General features: G+C 45.7%; 1 protein-coding gene across 1 annotated transcript in view; it reads left to right on the forward strand.

Annotated features, from left to right (window-relative positions):
• The window catches only part of WNK2 (WNK lysine deficient protein kinase 2), a gene marked incomplete at its 5' end in the record, with an annotated part of 118,708 nt that overhangs the window by 49,056 nt on the left and 43,494 nt on the right, over positions 1-26,158 (forward strand). Inside the window, 8 exon segments of the mRNA XM_034647307.1 lie at positions 564-1,118; positions 3,268-3,561; positions 4,009-4,058; positions 4,834-5,002; positions 5,089-5,205; positions 5,431-5,601; positions 5,860-5,905; positions 6,403-6,522. Of these exon segments, the coding sequence (XP_034503198.1) occupies positions 564-1,118; positions 3,268-3,561; positions 4,009-4,058; positions 4,834-5,002; positions 5,089-5,205; positions 5,431-5,601; positions 5,860-5,905; positions 6,403-6,522 (1,522 nt within the window).

Here is a 26,158-nt window from a genome sequence, read left to right on the forward strand (position 1 = left end):
AAGGTGGGGATCACGTGATGAAGCTTGTGTGCTGGCCACCAGAAAGGTCTAAAGAGAGACCTACTGGAGAATCTGAAATGTTGCAAGTGCTCACTCCAGGAGGTCAGATACCGGGTGTCTCCAGGATGGAAGACTGGACATGGAAGGTTCCAGAGCTCTGCTGTGGGGAGAGGCCCACTCTGCGGGCCCCACGGCACGGGGCGCTGCCTCAGCACATGGGGGCTCGAGGACATGCTTTCCCTGCCACAGAATTTAGTCTGTGTGTCTGTGCAGATCTTCGGGGCCAGTCTGGCAGCTCTGACGGTCCTGGCTCTCTGAACGAAAACGTGCCAAAGCCGCAGAGCTGGTGGTCACTGCCGTGACCCCTCGGACCTGAGCCGCCGGCTGTCCTCGTAGCCGCCCACCAGTGCAGGGCGGACCGCGGCGTGGCCCCTCCGTGGCACGAGGAGGCTCTCCGAGGTCGCGTTTGAACTGGGTTTGCGGTCAGGTTCCTTCTGGTGGTGCAGGCGTGCCGCAGGCAGGGCGGAGCCCTGGTGACACCGATGTGCTCCCGTCTCTTTCAGGTGCCTCCGCTTCCGGTGGGGCCCCCCATCGCGCCCCTGGCCTCCATCGACAGCCTCCCTGCAGCTCTCCCCGACCTGCAGGCCGCCAGTGGGCCTGCCGTGCCTGCCCCCTCTCAGTATTTCTCTCCCGCCGTCATCTTGCCAAGTCTCCCGCTCAGCGCGGCCACTGCCCCCCTGCCCGCGTCGCCAGCCCTGCCTCTGCAGGCGGTTAAGCTGCCCCACCCTGCTGGGGCGCCGCTGGCCGTGCCGTGCAGGACCATTGTGCCAAACGTGGCTGCCACCGCCACCGCCATCCCTCTGCTGGCCGTGGCCCCGCAGGGTGTGGCTGCCCTGTCCATTCACCCCGCCGCCGTGGCCCAGCTCCCGGCCCAGCCCGTGTACCCGGCAACCTTCCCACAGATGGTGCCCGGCGACATCCCACCTTCTCCCCTCCACGTGGCGCAGAATGTGCGGGCTGCCGCCCCACAGCCGGCGCCCCCGACCCTGCCACAGCCCCACCAACCGAGCACGCGCCTTCCTGAGCAGGCCGCTGTGGCCGGCGGGGCGGGAAGCCAGGTAAGCCACGCGCCGTGCAGGGCCCGCCCTCCAGGCGCTGGGACGGCGTGAGAGGCGGTCAGGCCTCTGCTTCTTGGTGCCCTGACCCCCGGGTAGAGGGGGGGTGGGAGAGCAGGCAGTCTCCAGAGCTGCGGGAATTGGGGTGACTAGTGGTTCCACCATCGGGCCGTTCGAAGGTCGGTTGCAGATGCCTGTGCTGGTGGAAGGGCCTGGTCACACTGGGCGCCGCGGCCCCTGCCCTCCCCGGGCAGCCGAGGTGTGGTGGTGTCGGGGGGTGTGGGCTCACCCCCATCTCAGCAGCCAAGCATGAGGCAGACAGGGCTCTGAGGGGCACACAGCAGACAAGGACAATGTCCGGGATAGGGTGGGGACCTCAGGCCGCTTGCCATGCTGACAGTGACAGGGTGTAGGGTCACAGGCCCTGATGATGGGCAGGTTCCCCAGGGTTCCGCACACCTGCACAGCCCATGCGTGGTTTGGAGCTCCAGGGCTGTTCTCCAACCTCATGGGACGAGGGGAGTTGAAGTGGGGACCTCTCACCCGGCCCCCCCCCACCTTGCAGCCTGTCTCCTGGGGGGCCTCTCACCTGGGAGCCCCCCCCACCTTGCAGCCTGTTTCCTGAGGGCCTCTCACCTGGGAGCTCCCCATTTTGCAGCCTGTTTCCAGAGGGCCTCTTACCTGGGAGGCCCCCAACTTTGCAGCCTATTTATTGGGGGCCTCTCACCTGGGAGGCCCCCCCCACTTTGCAGCCTATTTCCTGGGGGCCTCTCACCTGGGAGCCCCCCCACCTTGCAGCCTGTTTCCTGAGGGCCTCTCACCTGGGAGCTCCCTTTTGCAGCCTGTTTCCAGAGGGCCTCTTACCTGGGAGGCCCCCAACTTTGCAGCCTATTTATTGGGGGCCTCTCACCTGGGAGGCCCCCCCCACTTTGCAGCCTATTTCCTGGGGGCCTCTCACCTGGGAGCCCCCCCACCTTGCAGCCTGTCTCCTGGGGGCCTCTCACCTGGGAGCCCCCCCCCACCTGGCTCTGAGCCTCAACTGCCGTGTGCCGGCAGCAGACCCTTGGCCCTCGGAGCTTAGACTCTACTGCGTGGTGGGGCCGGTAGCCCCCTGTAGGCTTCGTTGTGGAGATCCGTTCCCACAGTGTGTGGGGGTTCCAGGCGTCACTCTGCACTCACCCAGTCTGGTTTCCGTCTGGAATAAGATGCGTGTCCTGACTCTCAGCGTCTGATTCCAGAAAGGATTTGTTCTTGGTGAAGGGAGGCGTAGTTGGGCTTGACAGCTGGGTGTGAAGAGGGGCCGCGGCTTGGCGCCCGACCGCGCAAGCGTCTGCCGGGTCTGTTAGTCGGCTGACGGCCGCTCCTGGGTCAGGGCTCCCTGGGGGCGGCCAGGCTGGGGTCTGCGGTGTCAGGGCCTGGTGCCTCGCTGCCTCGCCGGGCCGGTGGCTGGAGAAGGCGCCGTGTGCTCCGAGGTTGTCGGCCAGGCCTGGTGGCCTCCCTGCTCTCCGTGGTTTATTGATGGGCTGGGCTGGCCACCTCACAGGCTTCCCTGTGCTGAGAGCAGACTCCCCTGAACGCAGCAGCTGGGGGTTCTCGCAGGAGAGAATGGGGCCCGCCAGGCTGCGGCTCTTGTACCTGACCCCACACACCATGTTGCTGACCCGTCCCACCCCGGCAGGGCCAGCAGTGGGCCTTCCCGTTCCCGACCTCATGCCAGAGGTAGGGCGGGATGGAGGCTCCCACTCGTCCACACGGGGCCCTCCTCTCAGGCCGTCCCACCGGGAGCTTTTACACAGGGGACCGTGAGGAGTCCAGCCCACTGGAGGCCAAGGTCCCTGGTCCCTCTAGCGCATGGCCAATAGGGCTGGGACAGGGGGCGGCGTGTGGGGGGCAGTGGGGAGCCGTGTTTGGGGTGAAGTACGTGCCACCCCGTGGACTCAGCTCTAGGTCCTTAAATGAAGTGTGGTGTTAGGTTTGATTGTACGCGGACAGGGACCCGAGAGTTCCTGCTGAGTCTGTGTACTAACGCTCTCTGAGGCCGTGGGTAGGATTGGAGAGGGGCAGAGGCTGTGCTCACCTGCCTTGGTCCAGGGCCCCTTGGCAGAGGCATGGCTGGCCTTCCAACTTGTATCCCTGTCCCCTGTGCCCCCAGATCCTGCTGGGCCACCCACCTCCATACGCTGCGGATGTCACCGCCCAGGTCCCCATGGCGCCGACGCCGGCCACCGTCCTGTCCCCACCTCTGCCGGAAGTGTTGCCACCCGCTGTCCCCGAGCTGCCTCAGCTCCCCAGCTCCCTGGCCCCTGCGGTGGTGGCGGCTTCTCAGAGCCTGCCCATCCAGACCGCCCCACTCCTGCCACCTACTGTCCAACCACCGCTGCCCACTGGGCCTGGGATTGCCAGCCTCTGCCCGGCCGTGCAGCTGACGGTGGAGCCGGCCCCAGAGGTGTGTGCCCCTGCCCTCCGGGTTCAGCCCCTGACCCCAGTGGCTCCCAGCACAGTGATGTCAGGTCTCACCTCTCAGGAAGGTGGAAGTGTGTGCCCTGGGACAGCTGTTCTAATGATCCTCCGTTGTCCCTGAATGTTATGCTTTCCTTAAACGTATCTGGCTGGAGACCGGGGTGTTTACACGTGGATTTGCAGGGCCTTCCCTCGGGGTGGTGGGAAGGCTTGTAGCCAGCCTTCCTGGGCCCGTGTGCTCTCCCGTGCGGAAGATCAAAGTGGGTTAGCATGTTGGCCAAGGGGGGGCCCCCACCTTTAGGAACTCTACGAGATAAAAACCCTTATACCTGCCTCGCGTGATCCGCTCTCTGGGCTGGAGGGGTGGGGAGACAGCCAGCGGCGTGCACCTGTGCCACCATGACCCGTCCTCCTCTCCGTGGTTTTGTTTCAGGAGCAGGCCTCCCAGGACAAGCTGCCCGGCCCCCCGCAGACCTCTGAGAGGTAACGGCCCCATTGGCCCCTGGGGATGGTGAGGGTGGCTGTGGGCATACACTCCACTGAGACCACTCACTGTGGCTTCCCCTCACGAGTCAGGGCCTCTAGTGATGTCACCCATTTCCTAGCCCGACTTGGTCCTCTGGGGTCTGGCTGTCACACGCTCCCCTCTGCGTCCAGCATCCTGGTGCCTGTCTGTGGCACCCGGGATGTTCTGTAAGGGGGAGGCAGCGGACAAAGGGTCAGCAGGCCTGGGGGCCAGGGGAGGCTTGGAGGGCAGGGCAGAGTCTGGCCTACCCCCCAGACCCCCAGCACCATGGCTGCTGGCCACCTGTCCTGTCCTGGTCACAGAACACGTCACAGTTGGGGAGGGATTGGATGTGGGAAGTGGCTGTATATCCCGGTGCGTCAGCACCAAATTCAGTGCCGATCCCCTTCAACCCCTGCAGTAGTCCCCGGGGGTTGTTGAGTTCCTCTGCTGTTACACAGATGGGGAAACTGAGGCACGGGGAGGATTTTCTTAATCCTGTTGTTTGTGAGCCCGTGGGGTCTGAGTCACAAGTCAAGAGTCAGGACAAGGTCCCAGATCAGACAGCCCACGCGTTCCCCACGACTCCAGTGCCACCCAAGACAGAACAGCAGGAGAAGGGGCTGTGGGCCCTGAAGGTGGGGTCAGGGCTGGCTTCGGGCCCTCTAGGTTTTCTGGCTATTTCCTGAAAAGCTAATCTTCCCACGCGAGGCTGGTCTGCAGGCTGCTGTCACACTCTTGGTTTTCACACAGCTACGGAGGTTCTGACGTCACCTCTGGCAGAGAGATGAGTGACAGCTGTGAGGGTACGTTCGGCGGGGGGCGGCTGGAAGGCAAGGCTGCCCGGAAACATCACCGCCGGTCAACGCGCGCGCGCTCCCGCCAGGAGAGAGCCAGCCGCCCCCGGCTGACCATCCTGAACGTGAGTGGCCGGGCGGGGCAGACCCATGGGCGTGGGGCTCCGCGGACGCAGCCTGCTCCCGGTCTCACCACCCGAGCGTCCTGCAGGTGTGCAACACGGGCGACAAGATGGTGGAGTGCCAGCTAGAGACCCACAACCACAAGATGGTGACGTTCAAGTTTGACCTGGACGGGGATGCGCCCGATGAGATCGCCACCTACATGGTGAGGCCGAGTGTCTTCCCCGGCTTGGCAAAGCCGTGTCCTCCTATCTGCGGGGCGCACGGCTGCCAGCCTTCCCCAGCCCCTGGCCTGTGCGGGTGGCTGGGCTGCTCTCGGGCTGAGCGCAGAGCACAAGTGGAGTAGATCTGTCAGGGGAGACCCGGCACGTCGGCACCCCCCGCCCCCGCCCTGTGGCGCACCCCCAGCAGGGATGCCTGTGTGTTGCAGGTGGAGCACGATTTCATCCTGCCGGCCGAGCGGGAGACGTTCATCGAACAGATGAAGGACGTCATGGACAAGGCAGAGGACATGCTCAGTGAGGACACAGACGTCGACCGAAGCTCCGACCCTGGGGCGAGCCCACCGCACCTCAGCACCTGCGCCCTGGGCAGCGGGGAGGTGAGTCCCGGGTGCGGGGTCCCAGGAGGGCCAGGGCTTGCTGACGCCCGAGCTCCAGGCTCTGCGTGCACGAGGCCTGCCGGAGGCGCCTGTGAGTCATGCAGTGTTGGGTGAGGCGGCCGGGAGGGTGGGCACCTACAGTGCGATGGGACGTGTTCGAGCTCCAGAGGCCCCTCGGATGTTTTGCGGCCACACTGTGCTCTGCAGGAAGTCTTTGTTTCATGCGGTCTGCTGATTCCTGACCCTTTACCTCCACAGGAGAGTCGCCAGTCCCAGGCAAATGCCCCTGTGTATCAGCAGAACGGTATGTCTCCTCCCGGGCCCATCTGCCGCCCAGATACACCTCTGGAGGAGGCATTTCCAGCCCTATTCTTTCTTTGTCCCTTAGTGGGCATTTGATCAGACCCCATTGAGTGTATCATAAGGGGGTTTGGTCATCACGTGGGTGGGGGGAGGTTGCTGCAACGTGTGGTGAGCATCTCCCCAGATGTGGAGGGGGCTGACGTGAGGAGCTGGGTCTGGTGCGAGTGGGGACTGAGCGCGGTGTGGACTCACTGCTGCCTCCTGTTGCCTCGGCTGACATTACCCCTGTGCTGATGGCACTGTAGGCATCCCAGGAGCTAAGCCTGTGTTTGTGGGTGTTGTGTGAGCCCCAGGCTGCCAGTGAGCCCCCTGAGTGGGCTGCACCCCGCCCCCCCGGTGTGAGTTCCCCAGTGCAGGTCTGGTGCCAATGGTAGGGGGTTCCATTGGCCACAGGAGAAATTCACTGGGCCTCTCCTTTGTTTTTGTCCTGCTTCATAGTCCTGCACACAGGGAAGAGGTGGTTTATCATCTGTCCAGTGGCTGAGCACCCAGTGGTGGAGGCCCCTGAAGCTTCGCCCCCACTTCCTCCAAGTTCCGTGCAGCCAGAAGCCAGCCAAGGTAGGAGCAGCTGGAAGTTCCAGGCCTTTCTCCCCGGTAACGTGGTGTGCTGGCACCCATCACGGTCACCCTGCAGCCCAGAGCAGCCTGTGGACCACATACTGTCTGCATCCCTAGCCTGGTTTTCCTCGTCATGAGCCCAGTCAGGGCGGCACTCAGGCTTGAGCCAGTCCTTACCTTCATGGTGCAGGTGACACACTTGGGCTGCTCTGCTGTGTGCTGGGAGGGCTCTGCCCTTGCTCTCTGTTACCAGTGTGGGTGCATGGCTCCCACCTCTCACTCCTTTCCTCTGTGCGACCCACCTGCAGGGACATGCTCCGTCTGGCTCCGCCTGTTCTGGGAGTGGGGTGGGTAAGTCCCTTTCAGTGCCAAAATTCTTGATTTTAGGTTGTCCTCAAGGAAATCTGCCTGATATTGATCTGCCCCTGTGTGGACAGATGCCGGCAAGCTGGCCCTTGGGACTGTCAGTTAAATCCTGATTCTTTGGTCCCTTGTGAGGGTGAAAATAGTCACCTGAACAAATTTTAGGTTTAATTCCCTGTAAGCTGGCAGGAAAAAGTTGCCAGTTATGTAACTTGACTTAACTATGTGGCATATATGTGAAAAGTATCTGTAAATCATTTTTCATTTCATATCACGTGTTCCCAGTGACTTCCGTAACACTTTTGGAGGTTTTTTCCAATGGGGAAAAGGTCAGCCTAATAACAGAATCCTAGTGGAGCCAGTAACAGACCTGGTGACCTCAGATAAAGGGTCTGGCCTGACCGGGGTGAAGGACCAGGGGGGCAGCAGCATTGTCTGCAGTGGCCTCAGTTTTAAAATAAGAATATGCTCGATTACCACTTCTTGATTTTCATGCACACACACAGTTAGCTGGGGGAGAAGGACCCTTACAGAAGGAAAGGTGATTTTCACTGTGCTGCATTGACTCATGGGATGTGCCCAAGGTAAGCCCTAGTGCCCTCATCTGTGCGCCGATCTCAGGAAACCTTTTAGAGCCAGTTTATTGAAGGAAAAAAAAAAAAGGAGTTAGCTACTTCCAGGGATGGCAGATGTGTTCATTTGGATGAACCATTCACTGAGGACGACCAGAGAAGTTGGGTGAATTATAAAGATCGTCGGCTGGAAGGTATTTGGGCATCTGAAGAAAGTGCAGATCAGGCCAGGGTCCAGGTAGGGTGGATGGAGGCCAAGATGCAAGGGAGCCCAGTGCTGGCTCTGTTCCCCTGCGGGAAGTTCCCATTCCTGCAGGGAGACTGCGAGGCTGAGCAGTGAAGCTTCAACAGCTCACCAGCCCACAGAAAAGGGGCTGAGTCCTGCTGGAGAAGTGATAGGCCAGGCAGAGAGAGGAGCCACGTCAGCACGGTGCCCACATTAGGATGGTCTCGGGGTGCCTGCTGTCTGCTCAGCCAGAAGCACTCGGGTCCTTTCTGCAGGAAGGTGGCATCGTTCTGGACCTCTCAGTTGTACAGCTTTATGAACACACTCTGTGACTCATGATAAAAAATGGGCAGAGAATCCTGGTTGTGGGTAAGTGGAGTGTGCACATAACACCAGCCCTTCACTCACTGAACCTCGCTATCCGCCAGGGCCGGGGCAGAGCGCAGCTCTCTGAGACTTGGGAAGTAAGTAGCAACAGGAGGATGGGGAAGTGTGCTAGAATTCCAGGGATTCCTGGGCTAGTTGTGAGCTTAACATTCCCCTCTGGTGCCTTCTGGCCTGAGGTCAGGACAGCGTGAAGCCTGGGAGTGAGTGCTGGGTGCGGACAGGGAAATACCAGGGGATGCCCACTAGTTTTGGCTTGCAGAGCAGGAAAAAGAAGGAACTCCTGAAGCTCAGAGCATGGTGTGGGTCTCTCACTGTTTTCTTCCCGCCTTCTCTTGTGCCCTCGCCCACAGACAGTTCTGAGGGTAGCAGCAGTAAGAGGAGCCAACATAGTGATAGGGGAGAGCCCTTCTCTCTGCTGGGTGGAGCCAGGGCTCAAAGAGTACACAACCAAAACCCACTGCTTTTTTTCACTTTCTGTTCTCCGGCCACGTGGCTATGCTCCTCACAGTTGTGGAAGTGGATGGTTTCTCTCTAGGGAGTTGGAAATGGGAGTCCCATGGATCAGGGAGATCATGCAAAAAAAAAAAAAAAAAAAAAATAGGAGGAGCTTAGGAAAGCAACCCCATAAAGTTGTTGATCAACTCCTGGGCTCACCCCTGACCTGTGCGTGGATGGATCTGATTCTAATTAGCATATAATAAACTGAGAACTGAGCTGATGGATAGACTGACCCCTGAGTGCTACATGCATGTTTCAGGTCAGATTGGGACTGCAAAGACACTGAGAACTGAACTGATGTTATAGCCATAGGTCATAAAAGATGACGTGTAACTCGCAGCTTGAACGTAAGTAGGTCAGTTGCTTGCTAAGGGAAAAATATCAGTCTATCACCATAAGATATAAACAGACTTAGGATCTCATAATAATCAAAATCCAATCCAATCTGATCCAACCAGTGCAATCCGAATACTTATCAAATGAAAAACCATAAAAATGCCAACTTGCATTGGAAAAAGACAGCCAACACTTGGCAATGGCAAGATAAAATAGATGTTGGGATGATCTCACAAAGACTATAAAGAAACTGTTGTAAATATGGCTCAACAAGCATCACAAATGTCCTTGAAACAAATATTAAAGTGGAAAGTGTCCACGAAGAAGTGGGATACAAAGAGGAGACGCATGGAAACTAGCAAACTGAAAACTAAGATACCTGAACTAATCAGAACTTAGAAAAAAATGAACAGAGCTTCACGGGCTGTGGAATAGCAATGGAGGTCTAACATTTGTGTTATTAGTCCCAGAAGCAGAAGAGAAAGAGTGCAATACTGAAAAAATATTTGAGGAAATGATGCAGAAAACTTCCCAAGTTTGGTGAAAGACAAGCCTATAGATCGAAGGAGCTGAATGAATCCTAAAAAGTATAAACCCAAAGAAATCCATACCTGGACACACTATAAACTGCTGAGAAATAAAGATAAAAAAATTGTGAAAGCAGCCAGAGGAAAATGATGCAGGGCCTGGAGGGGAGCCATGGTTAAATGACTGCAGATTTCTCAACAGAAACCATGGAGTCCAGAAGCAAGTGGTGCAGCATTTCTGAAGCATTGAAGGAAAAAAACCTGTCAACCCAGAAATCTGTTTTCAGAGAAAATATTCCTCAGGAATGAATCTTAAAAAAAAAAAAAAATCTTGGGTAACAAAAACAGAATTTGTAGCCAGTATACCTGCTCTAAAAGAATTGGTAAAGATTTTCAGACAGAAGGGAAATGATAGGAGAAGAGACACTTGGAACACAGGGGCTGAAGGAAGCGGAACAGAAATGGTCAATATCTGGGTGAAAGTGATAGACTTCTCTGTTTGAGTTCTTCAAAACAGGTTTGATGCTGGTAACAAAAAATTATAACATTGTCTGATGGAGCTTTTAATGTATGTAAATGGAATAAAGAAACTATGATAGGAGAGGGTAAAGTGACCTCGATGTCGAAAGTATTTCTACATTCCGACTGCAGTGGTAAAATACTGATTCTAAGTAGACTGGGGAAAGTTAAGTATGCATTTTGTAATTCCTATGGCAACCTCTAAAAGAATTGTAGAAAACAATGTAGTCAAAATTATAATGGATAAAGATAAAATACAAAAAAAAATCAAAAGAAATAAAGAAGAAACAGGATTTTTTTTTTTAAAAGAGGGGAACAGGGAACAAACAAATCATAGACCTACACCTGAACATAACAGTAATTGAATTAAATGTAAATGGTCTTAGCACGTCATTTAAAAGACAGAGATTGCGAGAGTGGATTAAAAGAAAACCTGACCTAATTATTTGCTCTCTATAAGAAACTTCAAATTTAATGATATAAGTAGGTTTAAAGAAAAAGCATGGTTAAGATATACCATGTAAACACCAATCAAAAGATCACTGGTATGACTATTTAATATCATACGAAATAGACTTTAAAGCAAAGAAAATTACCAGGAATAAAAAATAGCAAAACAACATTAGAACCTAGAAAAAAAATGGATAAATTCCTAGAAACATATAACCTTTGAAGACTGAATCACAAAGAAATAGAAAATCTGAATAGACTGATTACAAGTAATGAAATCGAATCAGTAATTTAAAAAAGTCTGCCCAAAACCGAAAGTCCAGGATCAGAAAGCTTCAGGTGAATTCTACCAACATCTATTTTATTTTATTTATTTTTCTCACAAGGGAAATTTAAGTTCTTTTTTATTAAGAAAATAAAAACAAAATACAACAAAACATCTGCAGCTGAAGTTTTGCATAGAGAGCAATTTATAGCAAGAAATACTACAAAACAACAAAGTTTTCAAATCAATTATTTATACTTCCACCTTAAGAAACCAGGAAAAGTACACCTGAAACTAACGCTGTATGTCAACAACATTGGAATTATAATAACTTTTTGAGTGATACTCAATTTTTTAATTTTTAAAATTTTTATTTTAATCACCTGGGGCTCATCACAAGTGCCCTCCTTAATCCCCATCACTGATTTCACTCATTCCCCACCCACCTGCCCTCTGATCCCTCAGTTTGTTCTCTGTGGTTAAGAGTCCATTTCTTGGTTTGCCTTTCTCTTTCTCCCTTTGCTCATTTGTTTCTTAAATTCCATATTTGAGTGGGATCATATGGTATTAGTCTTTTTCTCACTGAATTATTTCACTTAGTGTTAGACTCTCTAGCTCTATCCATGTTATTGTGAAAGGCAAGATTTCATTCTTTTTTGGTGGCTGAATAATATTCCATTGTATATACACTACATTTCCTTTATTCATCAACTGATGGACACTTGGGCTGCTTCCATAATTTGGCTGTTGTAAATACTGCTGCTATAAATGCAGGGGTACATGTATCCTTTTGAATTAGTGTTTTTATATTTCTTTGGAATAAATACCCAGTAGTGCAATTGCTGGATCATACAGTATTTCTATTTTTTAACTTTTGAGGAAACTCCATACTGTTTTCCAGAGCGGCTGCACCAGTTTGGATTCCCACCAGTAGTGCATGAGGGTTCCTTTTTCTCCACATCCTCGCAACACTTGTTTCTTGTGTTGTTGATATTAGCCATTCTGACAGGTGTGAGGAGATAGTTTTGATTTGGACCGCCCTGATGATGAGTGATGTTGGGCATCTTTTCATGTGTCTGTTGACCACCTGTATGTCTTATTTGGAGAAATGGTCATGTCTTCTGCCCATTTTTAATTGGATTATTTGTTTTTTGGGTGTTGATTTTATAAGTTCGTTATATATTTTGGATACTAGCCCTTTATCAGATAGGTCATTTGCAAATATCTTCTCCCTTTCCATAGGTTGCCTTCTTTAGTTTTGTCGTTTCCTTTGCTGTGCAGAAGCTTTTTATTTTGATGAAGTCCCAATAGTTTATTTTTGTTCTTGTTTCCCTTGCCTCAGGAGATGTGTCTAGAAAAATGTTGCTATGGCTGATGTCAGAGAACATGCTGCCTGTTCTCCCTTCTAGGATTTTCATGGTTTCAGATCTCACAATTAGGTCTTTCATCCATTTTTAATTTTTTTTGTGTGTATGGTGTAAGAAAATGGTCTAGTTAACTTCTTTTCATGTAGCTGTCCAGTTTTCCCAGCACAATTTGTTGAAGAGACTGTCATTTTCCCATTGGATAGTCTTTCCTGTTCTGTCAGAGATTAATTGACCATATAATTGTGGGTTTATTTCTGGGTTTTCTGTTCTGTTCTATTGATCTATGTGTCTGTTTTGGCGTCAGTATCATACTGTTTTGATTAATACAGCTTTGTAATATAACTTAGAAGCCTGGAATTGTGATGCCTCCAGCTTTACTTTTCTTTTTCAAGACTGCTTTGGCTATTCAGGGTCTTCTGTGATTCCATATAAATTTTAGGATTGTTCTGGTTCTGTGAAAAATGCTGTTGGTATTTTGATAAGGATTGCATTAAATGTGTCAATTGCTTTGGGTGGTATGGGCATTTTACCAATATTTGTTCATCCAATCCATGAGTGTGGAGTGTGTTTACATTTCTTTGTGTCCTCTTCCATTTCCTTCATCAGTGTTTTATAGTTTGCAGGGTACAGGTCTTTCACCTCTTTGGTTAGGTTTATTCCTAGGTGCCATTGTTTTTGTTGCAGTTGTAAATGGGATTGATCCCTTGATTTCTCTTTCTGCTGCTTCATTATCTGTGTATAGAAATGTGACAGATTTCTGTATGTTGATTTTGTATCCTGTGACTTTACTGAATTTGTGTATCAGTTTAAGCAATTTTTTGGTGGAGTCTTTCAGGTTTTCTATAGAGTATCTTGTCATTGCATAGTGAAAGTTTGACTTCTTCCTTGCTGAATTGGACCTTTTATTTCTTTTTGTTGTCTGATTGCTGTGGTAAGGACTTCCATTACTGTGCTGAATAAAAGTGGTGACATTAGGGGCGCCTGGGTGGCACAGCGGTTAAGCATCTGCCTTCGGCTCAGGGCGTGATCCTGGCGTTATGGGATCGAGCCCCACATCAGGCTCCTCCGCCATGAGCCTGCTTCTTCCTCTCCCACTCCCCCTGCTTGTGTTCCCTCTCTCGATGGCTGTCTCTATCTCTGTCAAATAAATAAATAAAAATCTTAAAAAAAAAAAAAGTGGTGACATTAGACATCCTTGTCTTATTCCTGACCTTAGGGGAAGGGCTTTCAGTTTTTCTCTTTTGAGGATGATGTTAGCTGTAGATTTTTCTTTTTCTTTTTTTCAAGATTTATTTATTTTGGAGAGGGGAGGAGGGGCAGGAGAAGAGAGAGAATCTCAAGCAGATTCCTCACTGAGTGTGGAGTCGGATGTAGGGCTCAATCTTACAACCCTGAGATCATGACCTGAGCCAAAGCCAGGAGTCGGATGCTTAACCAACTGAACTACCCAGGTGCCCCAGCTGTAGATTTTTCATCTGTGGCCCTTATTATGTTTAGCTGTGTTCCCGCCAAACCTACTTTGTTGAAGGTTTTTTTATCATTAGTGGATGTTGTGCTTTGTCTTATGCTTTTCTGCATCTACCAAAATGATCACATGGTTCTTACTCTTTCTCTTACTGATGTGTGATGTATCATGTTGATTGATTTCCCAATATTGAACCAACTTGCAGCCCAGGAATAAATCCCACCTGAGCATGGTGAATGATTTTTTTAAAAAATGTATCGTTGGATTCAGTTTGCTAGTATTTTGTTGAGGATTTTTGGATCTGTGTTCATCAGGGATATTGCCCGGTAGTTCTTTTTTAGTGTCGTCTTTTTCTGGCTGTGGTATCAGGATAATGCTGGCCTCAGAGAATGAATTTGGACGTTTTCCTTCCTCTTCTATTTTTTGGAATAGTTTGAGAAGAATAGGTACTAACTCTTTAAATGTTTGGTAAAATTCACCTGTGCAACTATCTGGTCCTGGACTTTAGTCGTTAGGACTTTGTTGGGAGTTTTTTGATTACTGATTGAATTTCTTTGCTGGTAATCCATCTGTTAAAATTTTCTATTCCTTCCTGATTCAGTTTTGGGAGGTTATTTTTCTAGGAATTTATCCATTTCTTTTAGGTTGTCCAATTTGTTGACATATAGTTTTTCATAATATTGTTTTATAATTGTTTGTATTTTTGTGGCATTGGTTATTTCTCTTCTCTCATTTCGATTTTATTTTTTTGAGTCCTTTTTTTTTCTTGGTAAGTCTGACTAGAGGTTTATCAATTTTATTGATTTTTTTCAAAGAACGGGTCCTGGTTTCATTGATCTCTTCTATTGTTTTTTTAGTTTCCATATCATTTGTTTCTGCTCAAGTTGTTATTATTTCCTCCCTTTTGCTGGTTTTAGGTTTTGTTCATTTTTTTTTTCCAGCTCCTTTAGGTGTTTGGTTAGGTTGTTTATCTGAGAATTTTCTTCTTGCGGTAGCCCTGTATTGCTACATACTTCCCTCTTGGAACCACTTTTGCTACGTGCCAAAGGTTTTGGACTGTTTTCATTTGTTTTCATGCACTTTAAAGTTTCCGCTTTTATTTCCTGGTTGGCCATCCATTGTGTAGTAGCATGTTATTTAACCTCCATGTTTTTGTGCTCTTTCCCGGTTTTGTTCTTGTGGTTGACTTCTAGTTTGATAGTGTTGTGGTCAGAAAAGGTGTATGGTGTGACTTTGATCTTTCTGAATTGGTTCAGGCTTGTTTTGTGGCCTAATATGTGATGTATTCTGGAGAATGTTCCATGTGCACTTGAAAAGAATGTGTATTCTGTTTTAGGATGGAATGTTCTGTACACATCTCTTATGTCCATCTTGTGCAGTGTGCCACTCAAAGCCAATGTTTCCTTGTTGATTCTTCTGTTTTGATGATCTGTCCATTGATGTAAGTGGGGTGTTAAAGTCCCCTACTATTATTGTACTATTATCAGTGAGTTCCTTTACATTTGTTATTAACTGTTATATGTATTTAGGTGCTCCCATGTTGGCTGCATAAATATTTACAATTGTTGCATCTTTTGTTGGGTTCCCTTTATTATTATATAGTGTCCCTCTTTGTTTCTTGTTGCAGTCTTTGTTTTAAAGTCTATTCTGTTCAAGATAAGTACTGCTGCTCCACCTTTCTTTTGACATCCATTAACAGGATAAATGTTTCTCTATCCCCTTATTTTCAATCTGCAGGTGTCTTTAGTTCTGAAATGAGTCTTTTGTAGGCAGTATATAGATGGGTCTTTTTTTTTTTTAATCCATTTTGTCACCCTTTGTCTTTTATTGGAGCGTTTAGTCCTTTTACATTCAAAGTAACTTTTGAGGGGCGCCTGGGTGGCGCAGTCCTTAAGCGTCTGCCTTCGGCTCAGGGCGTGATCCCGGCGTTGTGGATCGAGCCCCACATCAGGCTCTTCCGCTATGAGCCTGCTTCTTCCTCTCCCACTCCCCCTGCTTGTGTTCCCTCTCTCGCTGGCTGTCTCTCTCTCTCTGTCAAATAAATAAATAAAATCTTTAAAAAAAACAACCCCCCCCAAAAAAAAACCACAAAGTAATTTTTGATATATACTTATTGTCATTTTATTACTTGTTTTGTCATTTCTGAAAATTTTCTCTGATCCTTTGTTGTCTTTTTTGTGGTTTGCTGGTTTCTTTAATGATATATTTGTATTTCTTTCTATACTTTGCATATTTATTAGTTGTTTTTTACATATGATTACCATTAGGTTTGTATATAACATCTCCTGCCTACAGCAGTCTATATTAAGTCAATGATCATTTAAGTTTGGACCTATTTACTCCTCTCCTCTCCACATTTTAGGTATATGGTATCATATTTTATGTCCTTTTATGAGTTCCTTGACTGAATTTTTACAGAAATACTCATATTTACTGCTTTTGTGTTTCCTACCTTTATATTGTCACTCTTGGTCTCCTTTCTACTGAAAGATTCCCCTTTAATATTTATTGCAGGGCTGGTTTAGTGGTAATGAATTCCTTTAGCTTTTGTTTGTCTGGGAAACTCTTTTTCTCTCCTTTTGTTATGAATGATAGCCTTGCTGGGTAGATTATTCTTGGTTGCAGATTTTTCCCATTTAGCTCTTTGAATAGATCATGCCACTTTCTTCTGGCCTGCAAAGTTTCTGCTGAAAAATCCCTTGATAGCCTTATGCAGTTTCCCTTGTATGTAACTGTCTTCTTTGTCTTGCTGTTTTTAATATTTTTTCTTTATCACTATATTTTGCCATTTTAATTACAATATGTCTTGGTGTGGATCTGCTTTTGTTTATTTTGATGGGAGTTCTCTGCCTCCTGGATGTGGATGTCTGTTTCCTTCCCCATATTAGGGACGTTTTCAGTTATTATTTCCTCAAAGAAATTTTGCACCCCCTTTTCTCTCTTCTTCTGGTGAGATTCATATAATACAAATGTTATGTTTGATGGAGTCATGAGTTCCCTAAGTCTGTTCTCATTTTGCATAATTGTTTTTTCTCTCTTTTGTTCAGCTTGATTACTTTTCATTTTTTTGTCTTCTAGGTCATTAATTCCTTCTTCTTCTTCCAGCCTGCTGTTCATTCCATCAAGTATGCTTCTCATTTTGTTTATTGAACCCTTTTCTCTGCTATGTTATTCGTTATCTCTGTTAAGGGTCTCAATCGTGTCTTCCACTCTTTTCTCAAGTCCAGGGAGTATTCTTATGATCATTGCTTTAAATATTCCCTCAGGCATGTTACTTATATCTGTTTCAGTTAGGGCTCCAGTGGTGATCTTGTCCTGTTCTTTCATTTGGGATAAATTCCTCTATCTTCTTATCTTGTCTACACTTCTGTGCCTGCTTCTGTGTGTTAGGAAAGTCAGCTATGTCGCCTCTTCTTGAGAGTAATGGCTTTATGAAGAAGAGGTCCTCTAGTGAGTGCCCTGTAGTGTAGTGTCCTCTGTTCCCCAGAGTCTGGCACTTCAGGGAATGTCTCCAATGTGTGTTGTGTGGGCTATGCTGTTGTGTCCTGGCTGCTTTATTTTTCAGGCCAGTCAACCTCAGAGGCTCTCTTTGTCTTCTCTGGGCAGTGTTTGGTCCCTGGCCTGAATGTTGCATGTTTTAACTAGATGTGCTCTTGTCTGCTTGTGAAATGAGACTTGCTGCCACTGTTGCCAGAACAGAGGCCCTGCAAAGCTCCCAAGTTGGGAGATGCGGTGTGGGCAGGGGTTTAGGCCAGTCTTCTGGGGGAGGGAGTCCACTATACTGGAACTGAGACAGGTGTAACTGGGAAGTGCATTTTTCTGGAGCAGGGTCGGGAGTGGGCTTGGTGTAAGCAAGTTAGGTAATGAGTGTTGAGTTGCGCTGGTTCCTGCAGGTGGCCCTGTGCTTACATTGAGGGGCAGGGGAGGGAAATGATGCTGGAGAGTTCCTTTGTTCCTGGAGTGGTCTTTCTGTGAATGATGCCTCTTTGGAATATGCTCTGAGATGAGCATACAACCTCCCCACCTTGTGCTTGGGCACTGTTTAGATCCCTGTTTCCACACTGTGTCTGCGGGTCATTTGCCTGCCTTTACTCTGAGAGCAGCACAGTACTCTCTGGGCTTTATCCCATCCAAGCCCACTGACTTTTAAAACAATGGGCTTTAAGTCCCACTGGTTGCAAGAACTCATGAAATTTGGCCCCTCTTGCTTTCCAAGCCAATGGCTATGGGGATTTGTTTTCCTCATGTGCTTCCCTTTGTGCTAGTCTGTCTCGCCCATCTGTGCGACCATGGCTCCTTTCCTACCACTGCAGCCACTGTACATTTCTCTCCCAAGTCTCGTCTCTTTGCTTCCTACCTTTTCATGTGGCCTCTTCTCTACCTTTAATTGTGGTATTTGTTCTGCCAGTCTTCAGGTAGATTTCTGGGGTATTTAGGATGATTTCATAACTAGTTATATTTGTGGGATTAGGTGAGCCTAGGGTCTTCCTACTCCACTGCCATATTCCCATCTCAAATTCTGCTAAACATTTTTTTAAAAGTTAGTACCTGTCCTTTTCAAACTATTCAAAAGTTGAACAGGAATGAATGCATCCAAACTCTTTCTGTGAGGCCAGCATTACCCTGACACCAAACCAAACCAAAAAAAAAAAAAAAAAATCAGTATCCTTGATGCACATAGATGCAAAAAGTCTCAACAAAATATTAGCAAACTGAATTAAACAATACATTAAAAGAACCATTCACCACAATCAAGTGGGATTCATTCCAGGGATGCGAGAATGGTTCCACACCTTTGCTACACTAACGAAATAAAGGATAATCATATCATTAGATAAGGAAAAATAATTTGACAAAATTTAGTACCTGTTTATGATAAAAACTCTAAACCAAGTGGGTATAGAAGAAATGTACCTCAACAGGATGAAAGGCCATACATGACAAACCCACAGGTAATGTCATACTCAGTGGTGAAAAGGTGAAAGCTTTTTGTCTGAGATCAAGAACCAAGGCAAGGATGTCCACTCTCATCACTTTTATTTAACATAGTGTTAGAAGTCATAGTCACAGGGGCGCCTGGGTGGCACAGCGGTTTGGTGTCTGCCTTCGGCTCAGGGCGTGATCCCGGCGTTTTGGGATCGAGCCCCACATCAGGCCCCTCTGCTATGAGCCTGCTTCTTCCTCTCCCAGTCCCCCTGTTTGTGTTCCCTCTCTCGCTGGCTGTCTCTATCTCTGTCAAATAAATAAAAATAAAATCTTTAAAAAAAAAAAAGTCATAGTCACAGCAATTAGGCAAGAAAATGAATTAAAGGGCACCCAAATTAGGAAAGTAGAACTCTCACTATATGCAGATGACATGATGCCATATATAGAAAACTCCACCAAAAAACCATTATAACTGATATAAGCATACCTTATTTTATTGTGTGCTTTATTGCACTTCACAGATACTGTATTTCTTTGCAGATTGAAAGACTGTGGCAGTCCTGTGTCAAGGAAGTCTTTTGGTGCCATTTTCCTTATGATATTTGCTCACTTTGTGCCTCTTTGTTACATTTTGGTAATTCTTGCAATATTTCAGAGTTGTTCATTAATATTGTATTTGAATTACTGCATTCTCATGATAAAATTTGAATGGATGAAGAGTTGTTTTCTATGGATGAGCAAAGAAAAGAAAGTGGTTTCTTGAGGTGGAATCTGTTGTTGGTGAAAATGCTATGAAGATTGTTGAAATGACAATAAAAGATTTAGAATTTTACATAAACTTAGTTGATAAAGCGTGGCAGCATTGGAGAGGATTGACTCCCAATTCTGAAAGAAGTTTAGTGGTATCAAACAGCTTTGCATACTACAGAGAAATTGTTCCTGAAAGAAAGCCAATGTGGCAAACTTCATTGTCTTATTTTAAGAAAATGCCACAACCACCAATTTTCAGCACCATCACCCTGATCAGGCAGCAGCCATCAACATCAAGGCAAGACCATAAGAATGATTTTGACTCAATGAAGGCTCATATGATGGTTAGCACTTTTTAGAAATAAAGTATTTTTATTTGAGAGAGTGAGCTGGGGAGGGGGGTGCGGAGAGGGCGAGAGAGAATCTTAAGCAGGCTCCACACCCAGTGCAAAGCCCAACTCGGCTCAATCTCACGACCCTAAGATCATGACCTGGGCTGAAATCAAGAGACACTTAACCAACTGAGACACCCACACACCCCAGAAATAAAGTATTTTTAAGGTATATACATTGCTTTTTAAAAAAATATATTGTTATTGCACACACAAAATTCTTACGACTCACTTTATTGCAGTATTTATTGCAGTAGTCTGAAACTGAACCCACAATATCTCCAAGTTATGCCTGTAAATGAGTTCAATAAAGTTGCAGGATACAAAATTAACATACATAACTCAGTTGCATTTCTTTTTTTTTTTTTTTTTTTTTAAAGAATTTTATTCACTTATGTGACAGAGAGACAGCCAGCGAGAGAGGGAACACAGCAGGGGAGAGGGAGAGGAAGAAGCAGGCTCCCACGAGGAGCCCGATGTGGGACTCGATCCCGGAACCCCGGGATCACGCCCTGAGCCGAAGGCAGTCGCTTTAATGACTGCGCTACCCAGGCGCCCCTCAGTTGCATTTCTATACATTAATAATGTATTATCAGAAATTGAGAAAACAATCCCATTTATAATTGCATTGAGAAGAAGGAAATACCCAAGAATGAATTTAACCAAGAAATGGAAAGAGCTGTACTCTGAAAACTATGACATTGATGAAAGAAATTGACAATTCAAGTAAACAGAAAAATATACCTTGCTTATGGATTGGAAGAATTAATATTGTTAAAATGTCCATACTACCCAAAGCAATCTACGGATTCAACGCAATCCTCATCAAAATACCAATAGCATTTTTCACAGAACTAGAACAAAGAGTTCTAAAATTTGTGTGGAACCATAAAAGACCCTAAATAGCCAACAGACCCCAGAAAAGGAAGAACAAAGGTGGAGGTACCATGCTTCCTGATTTCAAACTATATTACAAAGCCATAGTAATCAGGTGTGCCTGGATGGCTTAGTCGGTTAAGTGACTGCCTTCTGCTCAGGTCATGATCTCAGGGTCCTGGGATCGAGCCCTGCATAGGGCTCCCTGCTCAGTGAGAAGTCTGCTTCTCCCTCTCCCTCTGATCCTCCTTCCTGTTTGTGCATGCTCTTTCTCTCTGTCTCAAATAAATAATTAAAATCTTTTTTAAAAAAGCCATAGTAAAAAAAACTATAGTACTGCCATGAAAACAGACACAGATCAGTGGGATACAATAGAGAGCCCAGGAATAAACCCATGCATATGTGGTCAATTCTATGACAAAGGAGGCAAGAATATACAGTGGGGAAAAGACTGTCACTTCAGTAAATGGTGTTGGAAAAATTGGACAGCTCCATACAAATGTATTAAACTGGACCATTATCTTATATACAAAGATATATTCAAAATGGATTAAAGACTTGAAACCATAAAACTCCTAGAAGAAAACAGACGATAAGCTATTTGACATTGGTCTTAACAGTATTTTTTTTTTTTTGACCACTCCTTAGGCAGGGGCAACAAAAACTAAAACAAATGGGATTACATCAATCTAAATGCTTTTGTACAGTAAAGGAAACCATCAAGAAAATGAAAAGCGACATTTTGGGAGAAGATAGGAGAAGATATTTGTAAACCATATGTCTGATAAGGGGTTAATAGCTAAAATATATAAAGAACTTATACAAGTTAATATAAAAACAACTTGATTAAATAGGCAGAGGACTTGAACAGACATTTCTCCAAAGAAAACATCCAGATGGCCAACAGACACATGAAAAGACGCTCAACATCACCAGTCACCAGAGAACTACAAATCAAAACCACAAAGAGGTATCACCTCACACCTGTCAGAAGAGCTAGAATAAAAAAGACAAGAAATAACAAGTGTTGGTGAAGATGTGGAGAAAAGGGAACTTTTGTGCATTGTTGGTGGGACTAATTGGTGCAGCCACTATGGAAAACAGTATGGAAGTTCCTCAAAAAATTAAAAATTAGAGCTACCATATGACCCAGCAATGCCATTTCTGGGTGTTTTTCCAAAGAAAATGAAAACAGCAATTTGAAGAGACACAAGCACTCCTGTGGTCATTGCAGTATTATTCACAATAGACAAGATATGGAAGCAACCTAAATATCCATCAGTAGATGAATGGAGAAAGAGGATGTGAGATACACACACACACACACACACACACACACACACGAATATTATTCAGCCATAAAAAAGAATGAAAGCTTACGATTTGCAACAACATAGATGGACCTAGAAAATATTATGCTAAGTGAAATCAGAGACAAATGCCATATTATTTTATTTACATGTGAAGTCTAAAAAATGAACAAAAAAGGACAAATGAACAAACAAAACAAACAGACTCATAGATAAAGGAGACAAGATGTTGTTTATCAAAGAAGGGAGGGGCTGGGGCATAAGTGCATTATGTGAAGGGGTTTAATAGGTACAGACTTCCTGTTTTAAATAAATAAGAATGGGATGTAAAGTACAGTATAGGGAATATAGTCAATAATATTGTAAGAATTGTGATGTAATTTATCATGGGGGTCATTTTGTAATGTATATAAATATTGAATCAGGATGACGGGCATCTGAAACTAACAGGATATTGTATGTCACTTATGCTTCAGTTTAAAGGAAAAAAAGCATTACATAGTCATAAAAGGGTGAGTTCATCAAGGTGACATAACAGTTCTAAATATGAATGTACCTGACAACAGAGCTTTAACAATGGAACTTCAACAACAGAGCTCCTTTCTTTTGAAAGGAGACATAGACAAATCGACAATTATAGCTGGAGACTTCAACACTCTTCCCTCACTAATAGATGAATAAATCTGTAAGTCAAAGAAGAAATCTCAAGGAAAATTAGAAACATTTTGAAATGAACAAGAATGAAAATGCAACATTAAAATTTGTGGAATGCAGCTAATGCATTAGAGAGATTTTATAGCATTACGTGGTTAGATGGACAAAGTCCCAATTCAATAACCCAAGTGCTCATCTTAAGAAATTTTTTAAAACTAGGAAAAAATAAATCCAAAGCAAGCAGAATGAAGGGAATAAAGAGCAGAAATCAATGAAATCCAAAATAGAAAAATAACAGAGAAAACCAATGAAACAAAAAACTAGTTCTGTGAAGAAAATCACTAATCATGATGAGTCTCCGAGTACCAGGAATAAAAGAGGTGTCAGCACAGACCCTGCATGAAAGAACAGTAATGATGGACTCCCAGTCCTGGAACACTACGAACAAGCCTACACACATGAATTTAACAACTCAGATGAAATGGACCAATTCCACAAAAGCCACAACCTGCTGAAATCATCCAGTAGTTAGCCTGAATGCTCCTGTACCAGTTAGAAAGATTGCATTTATACCGAAAAATCTCCCCCCAAAGTATTCTCCAGGCCTAAATGGTTTCACCGGTGACCTAGCCATTCCATTCCTCGGTACTTATGCAACAGAAATGAAAGCAGATGTCCATATGAGAACTTTCCCAGGGGTTTATAACAGCTTGATGTGTAATAGTCCAGAACTCGAATCAGCCCAGGTGTCCGTCAGCAGGTACAGATAAACATATTGCGATTTATCCATACAGCACAACATCGTGCAATAAAAAAAGAAACGAACTATTTACTACAGTATCAGTGATTTTCAAAAGAATTATGTTAAATGAAAGAAGCCAGACACAAGTGCATATTGTATGATCACACGTAAAAGACTAGAAAATGGAGAATAGGGACGGAAAGCAGATTGGCTGTTGTCCGGGAAGGAGGGCGTGGCAGAAGGATGGAGGGATAGATTACAAGGTTCGTGAGCAAACATTCGTGAACCACGCTGATTGTGGTGATGATTTTGCTTACATACTCAAAACAAAAACACACAAAAAAATCCTAACTGAACGGAAATTGTAGAGCTGGAAGATACAGTAATTAAAACCAAGATCCACTGGATGGTTTGTACACCACTGGAGAGAGAATGAGCAAATTAAAAGGTAACTCAAAAAATATTTAAAGTAAAAGGAGCTACAAGATACAGGGATTACAGTGTGGTAGTCAAACATGTGATATACTTGGTGCCCCAGAAAGAAGGAGAATGGAACAGAATCAAGTTTGAGGAAATAATGTGGAGAGCTGCAAGGCATTAACCACAAATTCAAGAAGCCCTCCAAATCAAGAGAAACAACTATACATACGTATATTATAGAAGTTGTGAAAACCAGAAGCAAACTGAAGAACTGAAAGAATGCTTGAGGACAAAGCAGGCGCCTCTAGAGGGCAGCAGTGATCCGGATGGCCCCGGTCTCGGTAGATACGGGGATCGCCAGGAGACCGAGAAATGTCGCTACCCTCAAGTGATAAAGGAAATAAGTGCCAGCTTTGAACCCCTACCTGGTGCCTACATGAAGACAAAATAGAGACTGAAGGAGTTCACTACCTTTACAACTCACCTGAAGAAATACTGGAGGGCATATTTTTAGGCAAAAGAACAGGGACCCCTGACGGAATGTCGGAGTTGCAGGAGGGGTGAAAGTAGTGGCATCATAGATACATGGGCAGATCTGAGTGAACGCTGACTGTATAAAAGCATAGTGTCTTCCGAGAGTTGAAATATATCTGTTGCATTAAAATACATGAAAATACAGGCATGTTTATTAGGGGGAGAGAATTGTACTCACAGGGCTCCTGAGTTCTCGTATTGTCTGGGAAGAGCTAAAATCAGGAACGTGTATTGTTGTCTCTAGAATGCCCCGGTGGGAATTCTAAGATAGTAGATCCCTTACACACTCGTGGTGGTGGGGTGTAGTGGGGAAGAATTCTTAAAAAAACAAAAGACAAGGAAGGAGATAAAAAGTAACATTGAACATGCACGACACATAGAAAATCATTAATAAGGTGGTACTTTTTACCCCAATAGATCAGTAATTAAATATGAATGGACTCATATCAAAGATTGCCAAACGTGAAAAAAGAGAACAAACCAATAACAAACTAAGACCCAAGAATACAAAAAGTTAAATGTAAAGAAATGGGAAAAACACAGCATGCAAATACTGAAGAAAGCTAGTGTTGATCTTTTTGTATCAGACAAAATAAGCTTTAAGGCAAAGACATAATGGTGAAAAGTTCAGCTTTCCAGGAAGACTAATTTCATAATTGGAATTTCATAAAAGGATAATTCCATACTTGTGTGTCTTTAATAACATAGCCTCAACATATATAAAGCAAAAAGTAAAGGAAGTAAATGAAGAAATGGATCTGCAACTGTTATGCAAGTTTTAGCTTTTAGAACAGGACAACAAAAATCAATACGGATTTAATGGATTTTAACAATAGAATTAGCAATATTGGTCTATGTGTAGAGCACCTAGTGGCTGGAGAATACACATTTGTTTTTAAGTTCACATGGAGTATTTTAAAATTAGCTATATGCAGGACACAAAGCAAATCTCAGTAAATTCCAAAGGATCATAATCATTCAACGTGTGTTCTCCAGCTGCATTTGGGCATAGGCTGGAATTCAAAAACGAGAGATCCCTAAGAAGTCTCTTTATATATCTATCTATCTATCTCATGAAGCAAGGAAGAAATTATAATGGAACTTTAGAAATGGGAAGGACATGAAAATCATGCAAGTGAAAATATTACATATCAAAACTTGGGCATGCAGCTAAAGCTATAATTTTTTTTAAAATGATTTTATTTATTTATTCGACAGAGATAGAGACAGCTAGTGAGAGAGGGAACACAAGCAGGGGGAGTGGGAGAGGAAGAAGCAGGCTCATAGCAGAGGAGCCCGATGTGGGGCTCGATCCCAAAACGCCCGGATCACGCCCTGAGCCGAAGGCAGACGCTTAACCGCTGTGCCACCCAGGCGCCCCTAAAGCTATAATTTTGCAGAAATGCATATATTAGAAAGGAGAAAAGGCTAAAAATCCATAATACCCAATACAAAGAGAAAAACCCAGATAAAGAGGAAATATAACAGATAAGAGCACAAATTAATAAAATATAAAACATACAAAAGAGTGTTAATAAACCTTGAAACAGGCTCTTCGAAATGTCTAATGAAACTGGTGTGCCCCTGGTGAGACTGACTATAGAAAATACAAGGCACAGTCAATCTCAGGAATGAAAAAGACATTGGTGCAGTCTGACTAACACTGAGAAAAAGAGGAAAATATGTTTAACTACATGCCAATAAATTTCAAAACATGGATGATGTCCTGGAGAAATATAACTTACCGAATTTACATATGAAGATACAGAAAATCTGAAAAGTGGTATAAATATAAAAAAAAATTATATCAGTAACTAAAAACCCTCTCACACTTGTCCTTTGTGGTGGCGAGATTGCTGGAAGAGCTCAGGGTGTTGTCTTCCAGGGTCAAATACAGGCAGAAAAGAGAATTGTTTCTGTTCGGAAAGATTCTGAAGTTGTGGGCCAGAGCCCACTCTGCAGAACTAGGAGTCATACGTGTCTCCAAAGCAATTGTGTGGACAGGTGGCTGGATGCACAGTTACATGCATATCCCTGTGGTTGGAAATAGGGACAGT

The sequence above is a fragment of the Ailuropoda melanoleuca genome, chromosome 17 (assembly GCF_002007445.2).
Source record: "Ailuropoda melanoleuca isolate Jingjing chromosome 17, ASM200744v2, whole genome shotgun sequence".
Taxonomy (NCBI): Eukaryota; Metazoa; Chordata; class Mammalia; order Carnivora; family Ursidae; genus Ailuropoda; species Ailuropoda melanoleuca.